The sequence below is a fragment of the Dermacentor silvarum genome, chromosome 1 (assembly GCF_013339745.2).
Source record: "Dermacentor silvarum isolate Dsil-2018 chromosome 1, BIME_Dsil_1.4, whole genome shotgun sequence".
Lineage (NCBI taxonomy): Eukaryota > Metazoa > Arthropoda > Arachnida > Ixodida > Ixodidae > Dermacentor > Dermacentor silvarum.
In genome coordinates, this window is record NC_051154.1 from 121,191,602 (window position 1) to 121,215,197 (window position 23,596).

General features: G+C 45.1%; 1 protein-coding gene across 3 annotated transcripts in view; it reads right to left on the reverse strand.

The window, feature by feature from the left end:
• Positions 1–23,596, reverse strand: part of LOC119435943 (cell division cycle and apoptosis regulator protein 1) — a 214,492-nt gene that overhangs the window by 160,270 nt on the left and 30,626 nt on the right. For all 3 annotated transcript variants that reach the window (XM_037702648.2, XM_049660883.1, XM_049660882.1), the window contains exons 3-4: positions 14,008–14,147; positions 13,634–13,666 (exon numbers count right to left, since the gene is read on the reverse strand). In XM_037702648.2, coding sequence (XP_037558576.1) covers positions 13,634–13,666; positions 14,008–14,147 — 173 coding nt within the window. The remainder of the gene's footprint in view (positions 1–13,633; positions 13,667–14,007; positions 14,148–23,596) is intronic.

Below are 23,596 nucleotides of genomic sequence, written 5' to 3' on the forward strand. Positions count from 1 at the left end.
AAACGGCACAAACCCAGGGCAGCCCGAATTCGGGCCGCCGACGGCCGCGGCCAGCAGTCCATCGGTGGACCGGTCCACGATTCCGTTTTGTCATTTATTGCAGATACTATTAGGTTTCTTAAGAGCAATCCCTTCGTTCATTCATTGTCGCTAATCGTACGAACATGCCTCGTAGAACTTTCCTGTATTTCAATGTCGTATGACATTCGCTGAACTTGCGAGTGTCAGCACGCCGAAACAGTCCCTGCGACCTCCTGCACGTTGTAAACGTACTGGGCATTGAACAGCTTCCTGCCTTTTCGAAGAGTGCTTGGCCTGAAGAATTCTTGCACGCCTGAAATTCGCCGAAATCCAAACCGCAGCAAAAGCAAAAGCGGCAGCGCCATTGCACTCCTGAGCTTTCAGCATCATACAGCTACCTTTCCCCCTACTCGAAACCAATGAACTTGCCGTAGGGGGCACTTTAGCAACGCCTTCTGGGCAGCGAGTCTTTCCCATAAGGTCATAATTTCAGTGGTTAATACAACGTAACCATTTCTGCGGAAACCCTATGTACTTCCTGTTTCTGACCTTTACCAGATGGCAGTGTTGTGCGAATATTCGAATTTTAGAATAGTAGTTTCGAATATTACACTATTCGATATTCACTTCGAGCGCAGCTGTAATATTCATGCTTTGTGAAGTGTTGTCCAACTCACAATCACAAGTTTGTTTAATGTCTAATAATCAGCAAGGCACGATTTTTAAAATCCAAAATAGATTCACATGTTTGGCAAAACTGTATAAATATTACAGCGGGAGCTTTCACATATATTAACTATAGTCATTTCATCAACCTTGTTCAATAACGGGCAAAATAAACTGAGCAACGAGCTCCAGATACACTGGCGCCATCTTTGCCAATTTTGGCACCCTGGTTGCCAGCACTCTTTTCTCACCACCGCCGCCTCCAGACACCAAGTCAGAAAAACAAGTTTTGGATAAAAATAAATACCTTTAAAAATTTATCATAACCTTCATAATTGCTCAGAAACTTTTATTTGCGAGAAAACTATTTGCCAGTAAATAAGTCATACTTCAATTAATTGTGGTCTCATTCTCACAAATTAGTATACTTTATAATTGCATGTATCCAATAATTATTTTGCATGCCACTTTGTGACCAAGATTTTGGAAGGGGTAACTATTTGATATTCGATTTAAAAATATTCTGCCTATATTACTATTCGCTTCGAACTAAAAATCCACTATTTGCACAACCCTACCGGATGGCATTGCCATACTTTAAGAGACTACGTAGATCAAAATTGTTTTTAGAGGCTAACTGTGCTGCCTTGTCTCACAGTGCGGGTGACACAGTGCTGGGCCATAATATCTTGCGCCTCTTCGGAATGTGCAGAGACCGGCTTACTGCCGATTCTGGCTTTGACATGGGCACGGTGATGTCTATATCGATATGCATTGGGAATTCACAGAGGCATGGTGGCAGCCTCAAAGGACCTAACCACCGACAGCCGTGCCTGTATGACCTATTGCAATAAGCATCTCCATCTCTGTTCGGCAGTGCATGTAGCAGAGTGCTGTTGAAAAGCATACTGCATAATTTTATAGGCAATAACCAAAATGCATAACTGTTCTCTACCATCTGCAAGAGTGATAACGGTGCAAGGGTACATAACTTGCAAAAACTAAAGCAGCCTGCAGTCACCGTAGTTGGCTCAAAAGCTATGCGCAACACTCGTGCTCTGCATGCATGTCCAGGAGCGGCATGAGTCAAACATGCATAAAAGTTTCCTCAAAAGTGATCAATCAAGAATGATACCACAGACAAACTTTTGTTGAACCCTTCACTATGTGACATCAATAGGGAACTGCAGCACAGCAGACTATTCCACTTGAAGTTTCCAGAAAGATCACAAGTGAGCAGAAACAAGTCCCTGATGGTCATGTGACTGCTAGCACCATGTTGCAAAAGCTGAAAGTCTATGACATACATAAAATTGCATCAATACAAAAGCGGCTACTAGTCAAGCTATACCTTAGTAAAGAATTTTTTTAATGAAGTTCCAATTTAGGTTGTCAACATCTGAGGGAGGCTATACAGTGCACTATGCAAAATACTTGGCAAAGTGTAATCACAAGAAGATTTATACTTTCTTTTATCTGATATCACTCCCAGAAACTTCAGACGGTCTAGCAGCACAGCATGCTAAATGTTTTTAGGTTCCCAATAAAAAAAATTGATGCCATGACGGCACACCACAAAAATTCTGTAGGGCTAGTTGCGTTGGAACCCCCCCAACACGCTGCAGTGTAATCACAAAAGCCAAGCTTAAGAACTATTTTTCTATACACATGAATTTCTATATTAACTAGTACCTTTGCTGTCACAAAGTTATCAAATCATTATACCCTCATTTGCTGTGGCACTTGCCTGTGCATGAGCAGAGTCAATTGCAAACTGCATCTTTGTAAGAAGTACGGCATATTCAATCAATCAATTCTTTATTCAGCACCATTCAAAGGTACTAGAAGCGTGGTGCAAGAAAGCCAGCAGAAGCGCTGGCTTGAGAAGTAGCATGCCCAAAGAGTGGCGGCAGCAACAGCGCCATTACAAGCACACAAAACAGGTGTCTTATAAAAAAAAAAATAAATACTACAGTGTTGTATTCAGAATTATACAATCAAAATGTCACAACAAATTATTGGCGAGTCTGGAAACTTCCATATCATATCAAAAAAAGGAATGAATAGAGAAGGACAAAATTAACTGTATTTCAGACACTTTACATCTTGTTGTTAGAAAACCATTTTTTTAAATGTTATTTTTGGATTCTGCCCCTGCTGACGCACAACCTCGCCAATTTTCATGTGTCCCAGTCAGTATTTTAGCCGTAACAGCATGCTATCACATCAGACAGCTGAATTTTTACCAATGCAAGTGCAAAAAATGGGCTTTCTCAGCGTCACACTGCTGCCGTTCAACGTTCAATACTGCCGCCATTTTAGTATCATACGAAAGAGCCGCGCTTTTTCTTCAATATCCAGCCGCGCTTGTTTCCAGCCGCGCTTGTTTCCATCCGCACCAAAAAAAGGTCCCACCGCGTGAGCCTATTTGCAGAGTGAGCACATGTGACTGAATTACGCCTTCCGATTTGTGGAGCCTCCCGCGTCGTCTGCTGCGCACGCTAAACGGCGTGTTGACGTCGTCATCTTGTTCGTCGTTCGAGACATTCTGTCGAATTACGCTGAGAAGATCAGGAACTCCGCGCGCGCAAGTTTGGCAAAAAACTGAAGAAGCCGTTTTCGAACGTCCGAAACAAACAATGCACACTGCGGCGGCGTATTGGCACGGTGCCAAGCTAGCTAGACGAAGTGCACCGCAGCCGCCGAGAGCGTCTCGGCACCGTTTCGAAACTTATCTTGGCGAAGCAATAAAGTCCCGCAGCGTACATAAATTCAGGAAGCAGCGCAAAAAAAAAAAAAAAACTAGCGCAAAGCGAGATCATGGCTCGGGTTCATCACCAAGTGATCCCATCTTCTTCTTTCTGGGGTTTTACGTGCCAAAACCAGTTCCGATTATGAGGCACGCCGTAGTGGAGGGCTCCGGGTTAATTTTGACCACCTGGGGTTCTTTAACGTGCACTACAACGCAAGCACACAAGCGTTTTTGCATTTCGCTTCCATCGAAATGCGGCCGCCGGGGCCGGGATTCGATCCTGTGAGCTCGTGCTCAGCAGCAAAACGCCTTAGCTGACTGAGCCACCCCGGCGAGTCACAAGTGATCCCAGTGCTGGACATCGTGGCAGCGAAATGCGATTTATCGGTCAAAATGTCGATTTCTGCTCCCGTTTCGGCAACCGCCTTGGAAACGTCAGTTATCGTCAGCGTGACACAAGGATCAACATAATTTTCTTGACGAGCACCGATCATGCGCACAACAGCGGAAACAGACTGAAATTGTAGTTTTTTTGAAACTTTAGGATCTACAGCTTATCGTCAACTTCCGCGAGCGAGCGCAAAAAGCGGACGCCTGCGACGGCACGCGTGGACTCTGACCCACCGGCGTCGGCGGCCACCTGCGTGATCGTCGACCTCTCCACAATCAACAGGCTGCTTGAATATACTACGTGCCGGACATGCAACAGGGGAGTTTCGATTGAAAACAGAAATGTGATGCGGCCTACTCGTCTGGTGCCTTTTAAGGCATTTATATACAAAGTACGGCACTTTTTATTTGTGTAGCAAACTTTGAATACACAGTTTTGTTTCTTGCTATTTTCTCTGTTCGATTTTTTCATTACCTTACAATCTTAATTCTGACAAGCTTTTCTCAGCTTTGGTACACTCAATTTTGATCATTTTTGTTTTGCTGAGAAGCTGAATGTTAAGCGAGTGCAAAAGTATGTCAAATGTTACTTTGGGAAGTTATAATTCTTTAAAAAGGGTGAAATAAGAAAAGCATTTATCAGTCATTCAAATGAAACTTTGAAGTTTCATAACCTTTGTTCTAGGAAAGCTAGGACCATCAAGTTAATATTGTTGCACTCTTCGATATCTGTAGAACTCAATGACATTTAATTCAGCAGGATCTGTGCAGCTAATTGAGTAAAAATGCGAACAAATGACATTTTCACGGATAATTACCCTTAAAAAAAAAGTGGTCAGTTTGCACTAGTGGTGCAAGGCTGGAGTAAACAGCAGAGCTGGTGATCTACCTAGCTTCTTCTAGGTTTTACTACGTTTGGCTAAGTTTTGCTAGGAAATGCTAAGCGCGGCTAGGCACAGTATTCCGCATCGGCTCGCCGCCGACACGCAGATTCTCGCTTGGCCGCGCGGTGCGCTTCAAGATGAGCGGCTTCTTCTTCGGGTGTCCGGATCTTCTTTGGTCGTCCCATGCCAAGGTTACATGTACTCGCCACTCAAAGTCAACGAGAGTTGTGCCGCCGTCGCGGCGGCTCCGAGCTTTATCTCCCCGGTAAGGCCACGGCCAAGCTCCGCCTCCACACTTGCCGGGGCGAGTAGGTACAACTGAAGTCCCTAGATATTTTTTTGCTGTCTTAGAAAATCTAGGGACTTTAGGTACAGCAGGGGTGTGGCACTGCGGGTCACGTGACCGAGCTGCTGCCGACGCCGCCCGCATTTTCCCCCGGCGCAAACGCGGGAAACGCGGGCGGCGTCGGCAGCAACTCTACGCGTTGCCTCGTTGGTGCTGCTACAATTTCTTTCTCTCTCTACCTAGCTCTCATTTTCTCTTTCCCTCTCCCGAGTATTGCGCGCGCCGCCAGCATGCTCTCCTTCCCTCTCCTTAACGCCCCACGTCAAGGCAACATGTGCACGGAGAGACGAGGCACTCGCACGCTGCTTCGCGAGGTGGTTGCTAGGCAACGCAGTGACGTCATAGCTCTGCGAGGTTTTGCGGCAGGCGGCACTTTTTACAGTTAGCTAGAACAGCTTTGCTGTTAAAAAAATTGATGGTATGGTGTGCATAAAAATTGAGTTTATAATTGATATGAGCACATGAAAATACATAATCACTGAAGTTTTCATCACCCTAACTTAAATAAAACACTTTATGTCTAAAAACCTCTTTCCCCCTTAATGAGCATTCAGCCCAAGCATGATAAGAACATTATTCAGCCTCTATGAAAACTGTGGGGCTGGTAGTAGGCCTAGCATAAAAAATGCGGTATTCTATGACTGCATTACCCAATGGGCCATGATAATCCGATGAACATCCGAATCATATCCGGACGCCCACCTCTAGAGCCGATTATCCCCAGGATTACCCAGGGACGTTATGTTCCGGTTATTTTGAACGTCCATTTTGTTTTTAATCTCGAACGTCTTAAGGACATCTGCACTGGATTTGATGTGGACTTCATGCTTCAGGCGACAGAGGGACATCCCTGGGACATCATCTATTTGATTATTTCTCAACAGTTTCTGCACTGCGTATGGTGCAAGCGACATCTACAATGGACATCGCATGAAGTCTTGATTGTGAATTCATAGAATTTTTCGTGGGGAAATTGCATACTTCCACAAGAAAAACAAAATAACAATGCCCACCATTCATGTGCCCCGAATTTGCAACCTTGTAGCTGCAGAAGTTTCAAATAACTGTGTTCCTGTGGATGTCCGATGGATGTACAGAAAAGGCCCGAGTGCATGGTTTTGCATATCCCTGTAACGTCCGAATGTACGGTTCTGGCAGCCATCGGATGTTCAACGGACTGCCAATTTTCTTGCGCATAAGCGTCCTATGAACGTCCGTAATAAATCCGGTGGATTTCTCTGGATCTCTGATGGACATCCATATGTCCTAAACTGGAGGACCAGTGGATGTCCACCAGACTTTCATTGCCCATTGGGTAGGCACTATGCCTGTGGGGATGCGCGACTCTCACACGTCCCCTGATGTTGTTTTCCCCGCATGTCTCCTGTACTCCGGCTTCTCCGCGTGGCTAAGCCCGTGGCGGTCGTGGTGGTTGCGGCGCATTGCGGGAGATGGCGCGAGTGTCGCGATGCTAACGCCGCCGAACGGCGGGGTGACTTGGAAGAGAAAGGTCGAGGGCGCTTTCTCTTTAGGTTGGGATCGGTGAGCGACGCGGAGGTCCCGCGCGTGCGCCGATCCACGCTTCGCGAGACGTCTCGCGTGGCTCGGAGCGGGGCACCGGTATGGACGAACACGGATCGTTCGAACGCGCTACCGTTCGCGTGACCGTACACGTGAACGACTAGGCGATAGTGTCACAGCACAGGGCGAACATATTCGCTCGCTATCGGGTCGCGGTGAGTCGGACTTCCTTGATTTGTTGCGCGTCCATGTGAACATTCTATTGGTTGTAATTCGGCTAGTGTGCATTAGTGTATGAAAGGTGCAATAAATGCCCTTTTGATTGTTTGCACTACTGTGTTGTCGTTCCTTTGGCCCAAGAGCATGTGTGAGACCCCACACGCCATACCGTTATCTCTCCTACCCGAGATGATGCGGCTAGTGATGCTGGCATTGCAAGACCAAGCTACACAAAAAACAGAGAAAGCACATCAAAATTGGGAGACAGTAATGCTGAGCATAAAATACACAAAAAAATGCAACAGCCATGCTCTAGCTTTGCTAATGACACTACCTAGTGTTTTCCCTCCTCAGCTAAACATCTGAGAGCTGCACTTGGATCAAATATGGCATAAAACAATGCAGTGGCATGTCTGCTCCTGTTCCTCACAGAAAAATAAATTCACCCTCAGATGTAACAATCTTGCAGAGCGACCTTGATAAAATAGGAAATTGGTGTCTACGCTGGGGAATGTGTCTGAATATTAATAAATGTAATCACGTCCGCTTTTCAAATAAAAAATTCGAGCCTCAAACCCAGTACAATGTTGAAAACACAACAATAAAAAACATCTCAGAGTGCAAGTACCTTGGCGTTTACTTCACATCGAAACTTAAATGGAACATACACATTCAGCATTCAATATCTAAGGCAAGTAAAATGTTGTTTTTTATTCGTAGAAATTTTAAATCAGCGTCCAAAGATGTTAAAGAAACACTTTATTTTCTGCATGTAAGATCTATCCTCGAATACGCCTCTATGATTTGGGACCCATATCAGGACTATTTGATTCAAGTAATAGAAAAACTTCAAAATCAGGCTGCACGCTTCGTCTCCAATAGTTACAACCCGTTCGATAGTGTCACTGAAATAAAAGCATTGCTGGGCTGGGAAACGTTAATCACCAGAAGAAAAAAATTGAGACTCAAGTTCTTCCACCGTATCTTCTATAATCAAACAGGCATTGATAGCCGCAACTACCTATCGGAGCCAACTTATGTCTCGAAACGACTCGACCACTCAAAGAAGGTGCGTGAATACCGCTGCAATACTAACCGTTTTGCTGAATCATTCTTTCCACATACGGTGAAAGACTGGAATTTGTTGCCGGAAGAATGTGTTTCAGTGTCTGATAATCATGATTTTTTTTCGCGCCTGTGTTTGTGACAATGCATTACTGCCTTAACTTTGTTTAAGTTTTCTATTTCTATTACGCTTGAAAATGTTGACTCATTGTATGTTCCACCTTGATGTTTCTGTGCATTGTGCATTTATTCTTTATTTCTGTGAATGATTTAACATATCTTTATCTACCTGCCACCCCCCCCCCCCCTGCGATAATGCCTTCGAGGCGACACAGGTATTCTGTAAATAAAATAATAAATACAGTGATACAACAGCCATTTGATGATTTGACCTCTTGGCGCAAGTCTTGGACGGAGGCAAAAAGCTGATTTGGTACAGCAACAAGCACTCCTGGCGCAATGTCCAATGTTTATCTATATACCAGATATATATGGTCTCAACTTTTAACTTGTGGAGATGGGTTTGCACAAGGCTTACCCTACGAGCGACGGTCAGGAAAGGGCACGACGCTCCTCCACTCCGCAACGCACAAAGGCGCTACGGCAGGGTTCATCGACTCTCCGACACGGTGCAGAGAAGGCTCCGGAGTGAGATCGCCAACAAACACGGGTTTATTCACCCAAGATACAGCACAGTGCGACAGTCATGGCGCTTGCGGGCCAAGGCTCACCTCACCGCAAGACCGATCGAGTATGCGCGCCCGCTGCGCTAGGGCTAACCGGGTAGCGATCCGCAAGCGCAAGAACAAGGAGTCACGAGAACAAAGGTCTCATGTAACCACCTCGTCACGGGCCTGTGAGCGTCTGCCGCGGCGAGGAAGCGCTCAGTGGATGAGAGCTCGGGTGGAGAGGGTGCCCGGGGGCCGCCACGCGGGAGGCCAATCGGGGCACGTCCCGGTGACGTGTTCTCGAGGGGGCAAGTGCGGGGGGGGGGGGGGGAAGCATGGTTTGCATGGGAAAGTAGGTCCGGCACACTAGCCATGTCCTCCATGTTGCCGTTACGGTGGCGGTTCCCGGAGATCGAGCTAAGCACCACACGCGAGCTGGGGGCTGAGGCGCGGGAAGGCACCTCGATCCCCACAAACTGAAGTAGCCAACGTAAAAATAGCGACATTATTTTTATAAAATGATTTTCCCTGTGTGTATATCACTGCATTAAGTCGCTTCTACCCTTCCAACTTGCAACAGATATTGCACATTCGGTGTGCTTGAAGACAGGAAGAAAAAAAAAAAGACAGCAGAACAAGGGCATGTGAACAAGACCATGCCCTAGGACGTGTACAACTAAACCGCAATTGCAGTGAAGACATCTACAAGCTTCTTTACCTCTAATGTGCCATATAACATGTTAAATTTCTTCAAATTACAATCGCGCAATCTGCTCTTCTGATAGTGCAGTGTTGCAAGGAAGGATCCAACTAATAAGCCAATTATGTGTCAGCTGTTTAGTGCACATAGTACAATGTATTGCTAAGGTTACCCAGACCTAGTCCAAGGTTTCTTTTTTGATTGGACGCCCGCCTTCAGAGAGCTCGGTGCCATGCTGGTTCTAGGAATACTGAACTGCAGCACAAACAGTACAAATAACACAACCGCATAGGGGTAGTGCATTAGAACGTCTACCGAAAAGAAGTGAGATAAACATGCCAGAACAGCGACTGATGGACTGACAGCACCAATTATATCTGTGACTATGGCTGCTCCATTGACTTTTAGGATTATGATGGCAGTGGTGCCACTGACGAACTGAGGTTTGGAGCAATTTCGGAGCAGCAAAATGTTAATTTGGAGAAGTTTGGAGCACCCAAATACAGATTTTTAAGTTCTTTGGAGCAAATAAATGCTAACTGCTGGACATGCCCTAGGCTATCTCAACACTTAAAATAGACAAGCCTTATTCCAGAAAGTATTTTCTTGCTGTAAAACAATGCTGCTCTGCCTCTAAATTGAAAACAAGGGAAACCTAAATTTGAGTACCCCTTTAATTTAACTGAACTCAACACACCTGTCCTACACAGCTTGCTGTAATTAGGTTATTTCAAAATGAGTGAAGCTCAGACGTCTTTTACATCTTATGAATTTTTCATTGACAGCTGCCAGCTTAGTCATATTTTCAGTAATGCTAGAGCTAGCATCAGTGAGAAACACCTGGCCAAACTGAGTGTCATCAATTCTCTTCTGAGCCAGGCCAGCCTTTATGAGCCCCTGGTAACACTCAGGCATTGCTTTAGACGACACCAGGCGCCTTTCAATGGTCTGCTTTTCCTCGTAAAGCTAAAGCCTCTGCTCAGCAACTGGCTGATTCACAATTGGCACCGACCTATTATTTGGACACACACAATTCAGACAAGCTCGATTATTCGGACTGCTTCGAGGTGCCATCACTGGCACATAAATTTAATGTAAAAGTACGACCGAAATTTCGGACACTTAAGGCACATCGTTCAATAATTTGGCCACAGCATGGTCGTCGCAGCATGGTTCTCAGCATATTTTTGACACCTCCTTAAAACCGAAAGTAGCGAAGCTCGGCAAGCCATTCGCAAGTCCTGTGGTGCTGGTTCTGCGCATACAGCGTTTGTTCATTCCCGTTTAAATAGCAACACGGTCCCAACGGTCCTGGCTACGGAGTTGTTACAGCGCCGACTCCAGCCTCGATGTCTGTGTCGACAAGGACAATAACTGTTTCTAAAAAAACCCGCTGTCATTCGACTACGATAGCGCGGTCGAATTCTGGGCCACGTTATTGTAGCGATGCATTCTGCTTGATTTTACATGCCAGCTTCATCATCCACTGTTCATGGCAGGCTGATAACACTGATAAGTCAGGCAGAGCACCACTCTTACCACTGACAAAGCACAAAAAGGAGTCGCACCGAAAAAGGCAATGCTACAAAATCACGGCCCAGCTATGCTGCCAGGGATTGAAGATTCGATGCATGCATTGATTGTACTTTCGTCCATCTGTGGCGACAGCATGACAATGGTAGAGATAGGGACTGAGCAGATCGTAGGCAAGCGTACGTGCGCGCAGCAACTTATTGCCAAACATTGGCTTCATTTTCAGGCGATCCATTTCAGGAATACCGGGCACGTCGACGGACGATAGCGTTCCCTGGCACAGTTTCAAAAATGCTGTCACTCGTAGACACCGGCGTGTCTGATGCTAGTGACACGACATCCCCAGAAAGTGAACATATCACTGAAAAGGGTCATCCATTTTTTAAGCCACTTGTGGAATAAAGTCGCTTGTTTTCTGGCGAACTTGGATATTTCTAACTCCCAATTACTCTAACTTTTAGGCGGTCCCTGTAGAGTCCGAATCATCAGTCGGTGATGTATAGATATTGTGAAGTTCTATTTATTAAGCTGCTTTAGTTGTGTGCGCTAACCACATCTGCAGACCACTGCGGCTACACACGTATTATTGCACAGTCGCTAACTTTGGTGCAAAACCGTGTTTATTTATCAGGATGACGCAGGAAATCTCATTTGGCACTTATTTTGCCCATTGGGCACAGGAGTGGGAGCACGGTGATGGTGTGCTTTAAGTTTTGGTTTTAGTTATACTAGCAAAGCAGTATAAACATGACGAGGTTCACATGCTTATACGTACTTCCTTTACAATAGGCTCGGTGTAATTTTCAGTTAAAATGCTGTTTTGGAGCAGGATAGCACAAAGCATCGCCCTTGGCGCAATTTGACACAATTGGCACAGCTTGTTCCATGACGGGGCAATAGTAGTTCACAGAGGCCAATAAAAACCAATGTTACATTTCAAGCATTGGACATGCTCTGTAAAAATTTCACAGTTTCGCCCTAAGGGTGAAGCAATGAATGCGATAGCAACACAGCAATGTCATATGAAGTAAGGTGAGCGGCTTTGGTAACAATATGAATTGTAGTAAACATGAGCTAATTAAGTAAGCAGGTGTGCCGCGGCGTAAGTAGACCGACATGAAGAGAGACTCGATGACCACGAGAAGGCGCGTGTGAAACGGTGGTGTTGATGAGAAGCGCTTCCCATGGGCAGCGCGTGCGAAGGGACACACCTGTAGCGCTGCACTGCCGATCTGGGCAGCATTGCATGTGTAGCGTGCGTTGGAAAATGTGGCCCGACTATTACTAACTGAATGAACAAGCGTGGTGTGAGCGCGCACAAACTGAATAGATCACACTGAATGACTGCAGACGACTGTCAAAACGCTGGCAGCAAGCGCATACGCCGCATCGGGCGAGGTACGTGCGGTCTATCGCTTCAACGGAAACTGAGCGGCGAATGTACAGCGCATACAAAGGTCAGAGCCGTGTGGAGATAAGAGACGGTGCAGGCGAGCGACGAGCGCGGTTGTTGGCAGAGTAGTAGTGCGCCCCCCCCCCCCCTTGCTCCCTCTGGCGCTGGCTTCCCGCTTCCTTGCTTGCCAGTGGGAGATTGAGTGCGTTCGCTCTCCATGATAGCACGCTTCCGCTCGGGCATACGGCGCGCGGCGAATATTTTATCTATACGGAACCTCACGGCGACAGCGACGGCGACGCCGATGCTGACGGCAGAAATCCGGTTGAAGTGTCCATATAACTGCTATCGCAATAAAAATAAACTTCCGAGCTTTTGATGTACATTACATTCCTGGCAGGAACAGTGAAGACACAACATAGTGATAAACATTTACTCAAGATGCTGCCTGAGTACATGGAACTATCAGAGCAAATATATAGAGGGCACAATGTACTGCAATACAAGTAACCTAAACAAGGAACCTGCATATTTATAAACAACACAAGCTAGTTCACCTAATGAACATGTAGGCAGGCAAGAGTCTACAGCATCAAAACCTTCTCATAAACACAGTGGCATCACATAAACACATGGTTGTAGATTCAACAAGAATAATGGCTGTCAGCTCTTTTTTGAAAAGCACTGAGAGCTCTCTCAACAGAGCACAGCCATATGTATTTTCACTATAAAATCACAATTTCACATGTGTGCATGCGAACATATAGAAAATCTACAGGTGCAATTATTAAAATTAGGTACGAATCGTTACATCAGTGAAATATGCCGCAAAAAGCATCCCTCACAGCAGAGAGTGCACTGTATTATAAAGCAGGCTGCCAAGGCCAAGGCAGCTGAATGACCTCTCAAGACAATGGACACCTCCATTAATGCACAAGTGCAATATGTGCCTTTCTGGCAAACATTTCCATTGTTCAGAACTATTCCAGGCGCAAGTGCCACAGCACCATGAAGGGCATATTTAACTGCCTTCACACTACAACAGGGGTAATTGGAGATCGCAAGGAGAGGCCTTTGTCCTGCAGTGGACATAAATATAGGCTGATGATGATGACTACGACGGACTTCACTATACTTGTTATTGCAATTATTGTAGTAAGCAGCAGTTGTTTTGCACCATTTATGGATTTCATATAACATGTTCACCTAACAATGCCAAGAATCCACCATCAAGGTATACTAGCCAAAAGCAAGAACTAAAATAATTAGTAAAAAAGGCACGAGACCAACATGCCATGCCTAGTTTAAACTCATCAGGTTACTAACTATAGTACACACTAGAAGAAAATTCTAGTAAGAATGAATGCGATTATATAAGTAGACGGTTTCCCTCCTGCAACTTTGCATTCTAACCAAAGAATAGTAAAAGCCAGCAGGAATATCCCTTGCGGCTTGTGCATCAAGTCGTCACTTACCTGTGAAAGAACTGTTGTGGCCTGCAGTGCATTCTGGAAAGAGCAGAAAGAACAAGCTAGTAGAAATGTTACATCGCTACAATACGCAGGCGTATCTTGATGCCGACACCACAGAGCTTGAGGTTCGGAACAGAAATATGGATAAATAAATAAGCATATATATATATATATATATATATATATATATATATATATATATGCACACACACGCCAGAACAGGGGGAGGACAAGAAAAAAAAAACGAAAGCATGATAGGCATGCGCCGCCGGCAGTTACAAGACAGCACAAAAAGAGGCGACATTGTTCACAACAAAGAACATCTATGCATGAAGACTACGAGCATCTGTAGAAGAGTAGAATAAAGGCTATTTTACCTGTGCAAGGCCAAGCGCAGCCAGGTTAGTGCCAAAAGGCTGTGTTTGCTGCTGCTGCACCGCTGTCTGAGGCTGGGTGAGCGCTGACGCCAAGCTGGCACCAGCTTGAGCCAGCATTGCACTCCCTGTTAAAGGAAGTTCTGTAGAAACAGAAGATACAACAAACTGTCAAGCCAGCTTATCACAAAATAAACTCCAGACAATCACCAAAATGAATTGGTAACACAGCAGCCTCGCACAATACTAGACCAAGGACTTGGAAGCTTTGTCTAGAACTGACAAGGTGTCTTGTTGTCTACAAGATGCTGCACGTTTATGGAAAGATGCAAGCACTGGAAATTAGCTTCAAGTAAGGTATCTTCAAACATCATTACAATTATTCACAAAAGTGCATGTTATGATAAAAAAAATTAACTGTGAAGGTAAATAATGTATACAAATCCCTTTATAAAACACTTAAGACTTCCAAAATCCTTTGATACACAGGTCACTTCATAGTAAAGATAACGCACCGTACCACTCGCAATAGAACTAAACACGCTCAGGAAATGAAAACCTTTATTTACTATTCCAGAGATAATTATTGAAAGAAGTTGCTAATTCTCTTCTGCAAACTTCATCTGACAGAATGTGTGACTGCAGTTGAATTTATGACATCGAGGTTCACAGCATGCTCTGCAGCGAAACCCGTGTACACCGTCATGCACAGCGCCGCTCAGAGGCGGCTACAGAGAGGAGTGGTAGCCCTGCTATGAGCATGTGTAGTAAAGCAACAAGTCGGCCACTGGGAAAACCTAATTCCTTTCATTGTATAGGCAAATTCGTTGTAGTAGGCTTCACTAAGAGGTGTTTACAATACATATAAAAAAATAAGAATTCAGCTGGGACATACTGAGTTCATCATTATGCATGTCATATTCTCGTAGAGGCATTCATTCCAGAAGCTTTAGACTGTAGTCAGTCAGACCTAAAGGTGTGTTAAGAGTAACGTTTGGAGCAAGAGATCATACTACTACACTATTATTCGTCTCTGCAAGCTCTTTGTTCTCATCCTTGCGTTTTGTTTAAAGGGAAACTAAAGGCAAATATTAAGTTAAGCTAAAGTGACAGATTAATGCTTGAGAACACCTAAGGCGTCAATATTACCACAAAGAGAGCTTTAGTAACCGAGAAATTTACGTAAAGGTAGGACACGATTTGAGACTACCCCGGGACATTCAAGTACAAGCCTGATGATGTAGGCACTCCTCATAATAATTTTGTCATTAGTACTTAACCACTCGTAATAAGATCATGGCACTGCATTATAAGACAGAAGAAAATGCAATTTGTCCAGTTTTATTTAATTTTTACAAACAAGAACTCATAGACATTACTCTTGACAACGACGCGCGTGTTTGGAAGATTTCATTTTCGCCGTACTCTGGGCAGTCTACGCTTTTGTGTTTCAGCAGTTTCGTTATTGCGTAATGCTGTGCTGGTTTTGCTGGCTCGGGAAACTCACACAAACTGGCACTAGAATTCCACATCCATGTGATGTCGCGCAGTGGCGTAGCCAGAAATTTTGTTCGGGGGGGGGGGGGGGGCTCAAGTTGCAGCGCGGCCTGCCTCCTCCTTATAAAAGTTCTCAAGGCATCAAATACATGAATAATAACTGCATTGCCATTGCCAATGCCATTGTATATTAGATGCTGCAAACAAATTATTGAACGCTACGCACTGTGAAGACAAGCAAAATATGTATTTTTTCATAAACGAATATGTTCGTATGCCCTAAATATTATGGCAGAAATAGCTGATATCAATGCTTCCGCGTTTTCATTTTTTTGTCTATTTAATAAGTAAAGAAAATATCAGGCGAACTTTAGAACTATGTCAGTTCGAAACGAGCAAAGCAGTGCATGCAGCTGATATGAAAAACGTAAAGGCCATAAAATGAACAAGTTGAGGACAAATATTTTGATGAATCTTTGTCATTCAACAACTTTGTTTACATTTTTGTACATATGCAAGGGCCAGGGAAAAACCAGAATGACGCTGTCCTTCGTTGCAGTGGATGGCGCAGGAGCAGCTGTTAGCGGTCGTATATTCTAATTGCACCGAAATTATAATCGCAACAGTGAGTACATATAAAAAGCAGGAGTTCTGCAAAATATACATCAGAAATGCGAAGATAGAATGGAATATACAAATGCGAAGATAAAGGGCAAGAAAGTGTCACTGGAAACCAAGTTCACTGCTTGTATACACAAAACGTCGCAACAACATATTGAAATATACGAATAAATCTGCAATAAATCTACGTATCTAAGGAAACGTCAATGTATATAATGCGTCAAACAAGACAAATAAATATGTTGCGCAGTCACAGATAGTAAACTTCATGCATACGAGTATAAAGACAGACGATCCAGGCAGGAACAAAACTATGATATCATAATTCGTGATATGCATTTGGGCTATGCTGCGGTCGCGACAGCACCATGTGGCTAGAATAATAGAAAAGAATGCAGAAATCAATACGAAAATGCGTATTTTAACTGCCTGCACAGCGGAAACGATTATTCTGCACCCAAAATTAAAGAAGGGTATTGCTTCGTTTCAAAAAAGTAGCTAAAAAGGAAAGAAAAGGACAAACGAAAGCCACAGATGATGCTGCAAGTTGATTTACCCAACATCCGAGTGCGTTTTTGAGAAACGCCGCGTGTGCCGAGCTTTCAATGAGCAAGGTCGGTCAAAATTGGTTACTGATGTCCCCGTAATTTTTGTATTCGCATGATAATTTTGATAATCATGCTGTTACAATAAACAGTGAAAATTTCTGTGGTTTTAAAAGCTAATGAACAGTCATACGTTTTCATAATTAAGTACTTATATAGGAACGTGAAGGAACAGATATTTTTTACATGCATTGATTTTTGCTGCTTCGCTATCTAAACGATAAACTTCACTCGGCGGGGAAGTTTAGCGAAGCGTTCAATAACTTCGGACACGTTGATGGCGACGTCTCTGTGGGCATATAGAAGCGCCAGCATAACCATGTGTTCCTCAGACATTGTAGAGCGCAAGTGGTTTTTTAGTAATCTCATGTTTGAAATTCTCTCTGCGCTGGCAGTGGCACTGGAAGGGTGACTAGAATCTGCAGCAGTTTGTACACATGTACATATAACCTGCAGTCTCAATGAGAGAGGGCATCTATTCCTGTGCTAAAACCTAAACACACTTCTTCGATATCGTTTCCTCAGTACCACGCTCGACAAGATAGACAGCCGTCCCCTTACGGAAGCCAGAATTCTTGGTCCCTGGTGCCAGCCGACGTCGGAATGAACTGCTTTAAAAGCGCTAGTACGCTTTTTAAAAGAAACAGGACTTGGTGAAAAACTATAGAATGTGCGCACTGATATGTTTCTTTTTCTTTTCTTTTTAATCTTCTCTTGTTTTCAATTTTTTCTGCCCTTACCCCATCCCCCTGTGCAGAGTAGCCAACCGGACACTTAACCTGGTTACCCTCTCTGCCTTTCTTCATTCGATATCGTTGACATCTTTGTTTAGGTACCTTGCACAAACAGTAAGCTGTTCGAATCCAGCAATATCCGTCGTTTCGTCAGCAAGTACGGAGAAGCAGCCTGCAGTTTTCACTTTTGCATCTAGGCTTTCTTTGATAATTTCACCACAAATTCCTAAAATTTGCTTTTGTACATCTGGTTTAAATACGAGGCATTACTGGGGCAACTTTCCAAATGGTTCTTCAGATATGTATCTCCACAATCAGCTCACATGCGAAGAAGCGCTCTGGAAATAACAGTATTTTCATCGGGGGCTCTGCTTAAATCCATAGGACCAGTGTCCCTATCGCCATGGAAAGCCAGACCTTGCCACCCGCAAAAAAGAACTGCCTAAAATTTAATAGGCAGTGAACCTTCTTCTGTTTTCTCTTATTTTACTTTGCCTGCCCTGGTCCAGCTGATCGATCACATTGGGCGCGCTTCCTGAAAATGTTTGGAGAAAATTATCAGATGCCAGCTGGCAGCTGACAGTCAAGGTGATATTTAATATTTTTGTGTGTGTGGAAGATTGCGAGCGCGTGCTTCCATTTCTGGAACGGCTTAGATACGCACGTTCGAGTGCGCATATGTTGGCCCAAGTTTATAAGAACATTAAACCCACAAAGTTGCAGAATTAAAAATCAGAAGCACGCCTTTGGAAGTGTCAGTGCACCTTTCGCGTCAAAAGTTTATGAGAACTTCATACCCATCAAGCTTCGGAATTGAAATCCATGCGCTCCGTAGATTCCGGGGCCGCTGCAAGATGCCGCGACGCACCCACTCGCTATCGAAAAGCCCTTGAAATTTTGTGCACGGATGGGGCTCCTTGCGTTACGCGACTCCAGGTGCAAGGGCGTTGCCACGAAATCCAGCCCGAGTTCGCAATGTTCGCGCCGAAACGTCTTTTCGAGCGTCAAAAAGACATTGTAGACAAAATCCAGAATGGCTCCCGGCGCCAGTGGTTGTTTTGGTCGGCGGTGCACGACAGCACGAAACAATTTCGGGGGGGGGGGGGGGCTGCAGCCCCATCAGCCTCCCCCCCCGGCTACGCGCCTGATGTCGCGGGATGCCCGAACACTTGACAAAGAGCAGCCGCAGCGGTGAATCCGTCTTAGCTAGATTTCTACATGTCTGCGCGCGTTTGCGTTTTGCAAAAGTAACTGTGGCGCCGTCTGTCGGACACCATTCTACTCACCAACGACAGTAAAGGGCGGTGATAGCATATGCGACGTCACCACACCCCAACTCAGGGGCAGGCAATTTGAATTGCGCTAAAGGTATGCGGACACCTCAAATGCGATTTTCTCTTAATTTAAGTCTTTCCTTAGCACAAAACAAGCGCCACGAGGTTTCTGCAGTGGTGCCACTGACGAACTGAGATTTGGAGCAATTTTTGGAGCAGCAAAATCTTAATTTTGGAGTAGTTTGGAGCATCCCGATACAGATTTCGCAGCACTCTAGAGCTAATAAATGCTAGCTAGCCAAATTTATGTGTTTGAAATAGCTTAGGACGTGTCCAACGTCCTAAGCTATTTCAAACACATAAATTTGGCAAGCGTTATTCCAAAAAGCATTTGCTTGCTATAAAACAATGTTGCTCTGACTCTAGATACGTTACTTTCCCTTTAATTTAAATGAATACATCAAACCTGTTCACACAGAGTGCTGTTAGAGTGTACTAGAATATTTTGAGTGGCGAGACCGGCGGCCATGGAGAGGGCCTTTTCGTGCGAAAAAGTAGCGGCGGCGGTGCAGTCGACCACTCTTGAAAGTGTCGTCCGGCCTCGCAGGCGGCTGCTTGCTGGTGCGTTTGCAAAAATGGAGACTTTCCACGAAAGGAACGTAGAAATTAATGTTTCATCGCAACTGAACTACATTACTGTCCCGGCTACAATTAATCTGCGCCGGGCGAGCACCTGGCATGATCGTTTTTGTGTGTTTTTTTTTTTTTTTCAAGGCACATTCGGTATCAAGGCACATTCGGCAAAATAGTCGGCACCGCGTCAGGTCGAATTGGTTTCATCCTTGGCACTCGAACTTCTGTTCCGTTATGTGCTCGTAGTCTCTCACAATGAAATGAGGCCCAAAGTGAAGCTCGGACACAGTGCAATCAGTGCCGACGAGCTTATTAAGTCTGCACCCATTTCTCTCCCACGCAAGTCGTCGTTCTTCATCTCTGGGAGCTTTAAAAAGCGATACCTTGCGGCCTTGGCCCGTGCGAGAGTACCCAGCCTTGCACCCAGGTGCATAACAGTGATTTAGACACTAGACAGTTTTAGTTTAGCGTGGTTACCGGAATAGCGGGCGTACTGGAATAGCGGGATCGAAGTGCGCATGCGCAGAACGCTAACCAACCCATACCGTTTACCGTGCGCACGCTATTTCTCAGAGTTAACGTTACCGTGTTAGCGTGGTGTACGTAGTGTACGTAAAACATGGCGGCGGTCCCGGTCGCCCGCTTCAAACTGAATTTGGCGTTGTTTTTGTAGAATTCACTTCTTTCGTAGCAAATGACTGCGTAAACGGCTTTTGCTTAGTCTCATGCCGCTTCGCCAAGAGAGTGTTATGGCTAATCTTGAAGAATTTTCGAGATCGCTTCTCGTTTCGAACGCGCCTAAGCCTAACGAGAGAAATTTTTTCTGAGATGCGAGCGCCATCTGTCGCTAAAGTCGTGAGATAGGCGCGACGACAGCATATGGCCTCTGAGATGGGAGGATTTCGGAGGCTATGGTAGACAGCTTGTACTGCTTGTCTGTTTCGTTGCAGATCGACGGACATGTGAAGTAAAAATACAACGCGCTCCTGGCTTCCATTGCGCTGCCTATCGCACTTTCCGGACGCACACACACATAGAATTAGGTGCCCTGTGTATGCGAAATTCAAAGCGTAATGTAATAGCGTCCCGCACGCGAACTACGCTATCACGCTATACTAAAACTCTCTTTCTGCAAAGTTCGTTTGCGGAACGGTAACGCTATTTCCCGTAACCCCGCTATTACGCTAACGCTAAACTAAAACTGTCTACTGCTTCCCCCCCCTTCCCCCCCCTCTTTTTTTGAGTCACAAATGTGCGGCAGAGCTCGCACGCAAACACCTATCACAGGCCGGAGCGCGCCAACTTGCTTCAAGAGTGAGAGACGCCAGCGCCACAGCTACTTTCTCCAAAAAAGGGGACACTGGTATGCAAGGCCGGTCGCGCCACTCAATAGTTCTAGTACACTCTAGTGCTGTAATTCGTTTATTTCAAGTTGCGTGAAGCTGCTCAGATGTTGCCTATTACATCGTATGATTTTTCCATTGACAGCTGACACCTTGTTATGTTTTCAGCAAGGCTCTAGCATCCGTCAGAAACACCTGGCCAGACTCAATGTCATCAATGCTCTTCTGAGCCAGGCCAGCCTTGATGAGCCCCTCTCAACACTCAGTCATTGCTTCAGACGACACCAGGTACTGTTCAACACCAGCAATTCGACACCAGCAATTCAAACAAGCTCGATTATTCGGACTACTTTAAGGGGGGACCTGGGTCTTGGACTAAAAATTTTGTAGAATCTTTATTCTTTGACGTATAGTGCTGAAAACTTGTACATATATGTAATGTTATGTGCTTATTTCCAATATAAGGTCCGTTTTCGTATATGTCCTTTGGTTTGAAATTTTATGCAAGCTTTCTTTAATTATCTTCCGGAAAGATTTGCCAATTATGTGTTCCTTAGATATCACTAAACAGGGTATTAATGGTTTCTGTACGATTCAAGGAGTGCAACAAAATGAATCTTATTGCTCTGCCTTACCTAGAACAAGAGTTGCGAGACTTCAAAGCTTGAAACTCGAAAAAGTTTTTCTGGTGACTAATTCAATACCTCGTAACTCGTGTTCTAGGTGCGGCAGACCAATAAGGTTGGTTTTGTTGCACTCCTTGAATCATACAGAAGCCACTGATGCCCTATTTAGTGATATCTAGAAAACACATAATTGGCAAATCTTTCCGGAAGATAATTAAAGGAAACTTGCGTGAAATTTGAACCAAAAGAGATAAATGAAAATTGGCCTTATATTCGTAATAAGCACATAACATTACATATATATAAAAGTTTTCAGCACTATACGTCAAAGAATAAATATTCTACAAAATTTTAGTCCGAGACCCATGTCCCCCCTTAAGGCACCACCACTGGCCCATAAATTTAAAGTATAAGTACGACCGAAATTTCGGACAACTTAAGGTACGCCATTCTATATAATTCGGACTCCGCCTGCACGACTGCATGCTAATTTGACCGCCGAGTTGAGCTGAAATAGCAATATTTTGGCGTGGATACGTCGTTGGCATTGCCACAGCATGGTGGTTGGCCATGTTGCCGACCCCTCCTGGAAGCCGAAACTGGAAAAGCCTAGTTAATCCAGCACCAACCGCGCCCAAACCGTCGGGCAAGCAAACTCCGGCAAGCCATTCGGGAGTGCATTCTGGTTGACTCCGCGCGTGCAGTGTTTATTCACTGACATGTTAACTACTAACACAGTCGCGGCAACTTAAGTTGTTTAGGCGGCGCCAGCTACACCCTCGATGTCTCCACCAACGAGGACAATGACTGTTTCAAAAAAAAAAAACGTCATTCGGCTATGATAGCGTGGTCGACTCCTGCGCGGCGATTTTGTAGCGATGCATTCCACTCGATTCTTATCCACCGTTCTCTGCCGGCTGATACTATATAACATAGGCGGAGCGCCGCTCTTATCACTGAGGAAGCGCAAGGAGCGACAGCGGAAAAGGCATCGCTACAAAATCGCGGTCCTGTTGCCAACGGTTGAAGATTCGGTCGATGCATTATTTGTACTTTCGTCTATTTGTGGCTACAGCATAACAATAGTAGAGATAGGGACTGACAGGTCGTAGGCAAGTGTACGTGCGCCCCGCAGGACCGCGTTGACAAACGTCGGCTTTATTTTTGGACAATCCCTTTCCGGGATACTTTCACTTTGGCGACATTTCGCGAGACATGCACTGCACACATCGACGAATGATAGCATTCCTGGCCAGGGGCGTAGCCAGAAATTTTTGTCGGGGGGGGGAGACAAGTGTCAGCTTTCCTCTATGTGACGTGATCGATAATAAATATTGGTAGTTTGAACAGACTCTATACATGTATATCAAAGACATGAGACCTCCCCCACCCCCTCACGTACGCGTGTGCTTGAAGAAATTCAGTAAAAAGTAATGTAAGCGCAGTAAAATACAGTAAGTACGTCGGGTACAGTGAGCGTTTGGAGCAACGGCCTCTCATCGCACCACTGAATGGACCAGTCTTCGAAAACGCATCATTGAGACGACCAGCCCGATCGGAGAAGACATCGTTAATCGCTAGTCTCCCTTAAGCGTAGATGGCGTCGTCCTCGTCGGGGCGAAGTGGGTTTCACAAGTCAAGGACGGCTATACACATGAAAATGCACGTGTGACCAGGCTATACCTGCTCACATAGCAATAGCTCGTTCGCTGCGTCTTTGCGCTAGAAAACTTAAATACGCGCAAAAACGCATAATGCTTTTCTTTTTTCGAAGCTTTCGTCGCCCTGCTCCCTGAAAGGAGAGTGTTGCATTTCCTGCGGCAAGGGCATAGGCCACTGTGTCTTCCGCTGTGTGCGAGCGTGCAGCCGTCATTTGCCTTTACGTCAACAGATTCAGAATTGTACAGAATATTTCACTGCACAGCATAGATATGGCATGTGTACGCAGTTTTAAGTAGTACGTGCAACTCATTTCTGCTTCACATATGCCGGCGCGAACAGGAAGCGGCCTCGACCTCACAGAATCTCAACCGATCGGTGCACTAGTGATGCAGGAATGAACTCTGGTCTTGTTCAGTGCATAGTGCACATAATCAATTTCTCAGGACACGTGAACTCCGACGCGAACTGTCAGCGCATGCAACAAGGGTTTACTTACGCTGCACTGCGCACAGCAGTAATCCATGCTTGTTGGCTGTCTGTTTCGTGCATTCTGTTGCGAGTCGGTGGAATTTCACTGCTGGCATCAACCCCTTCGTG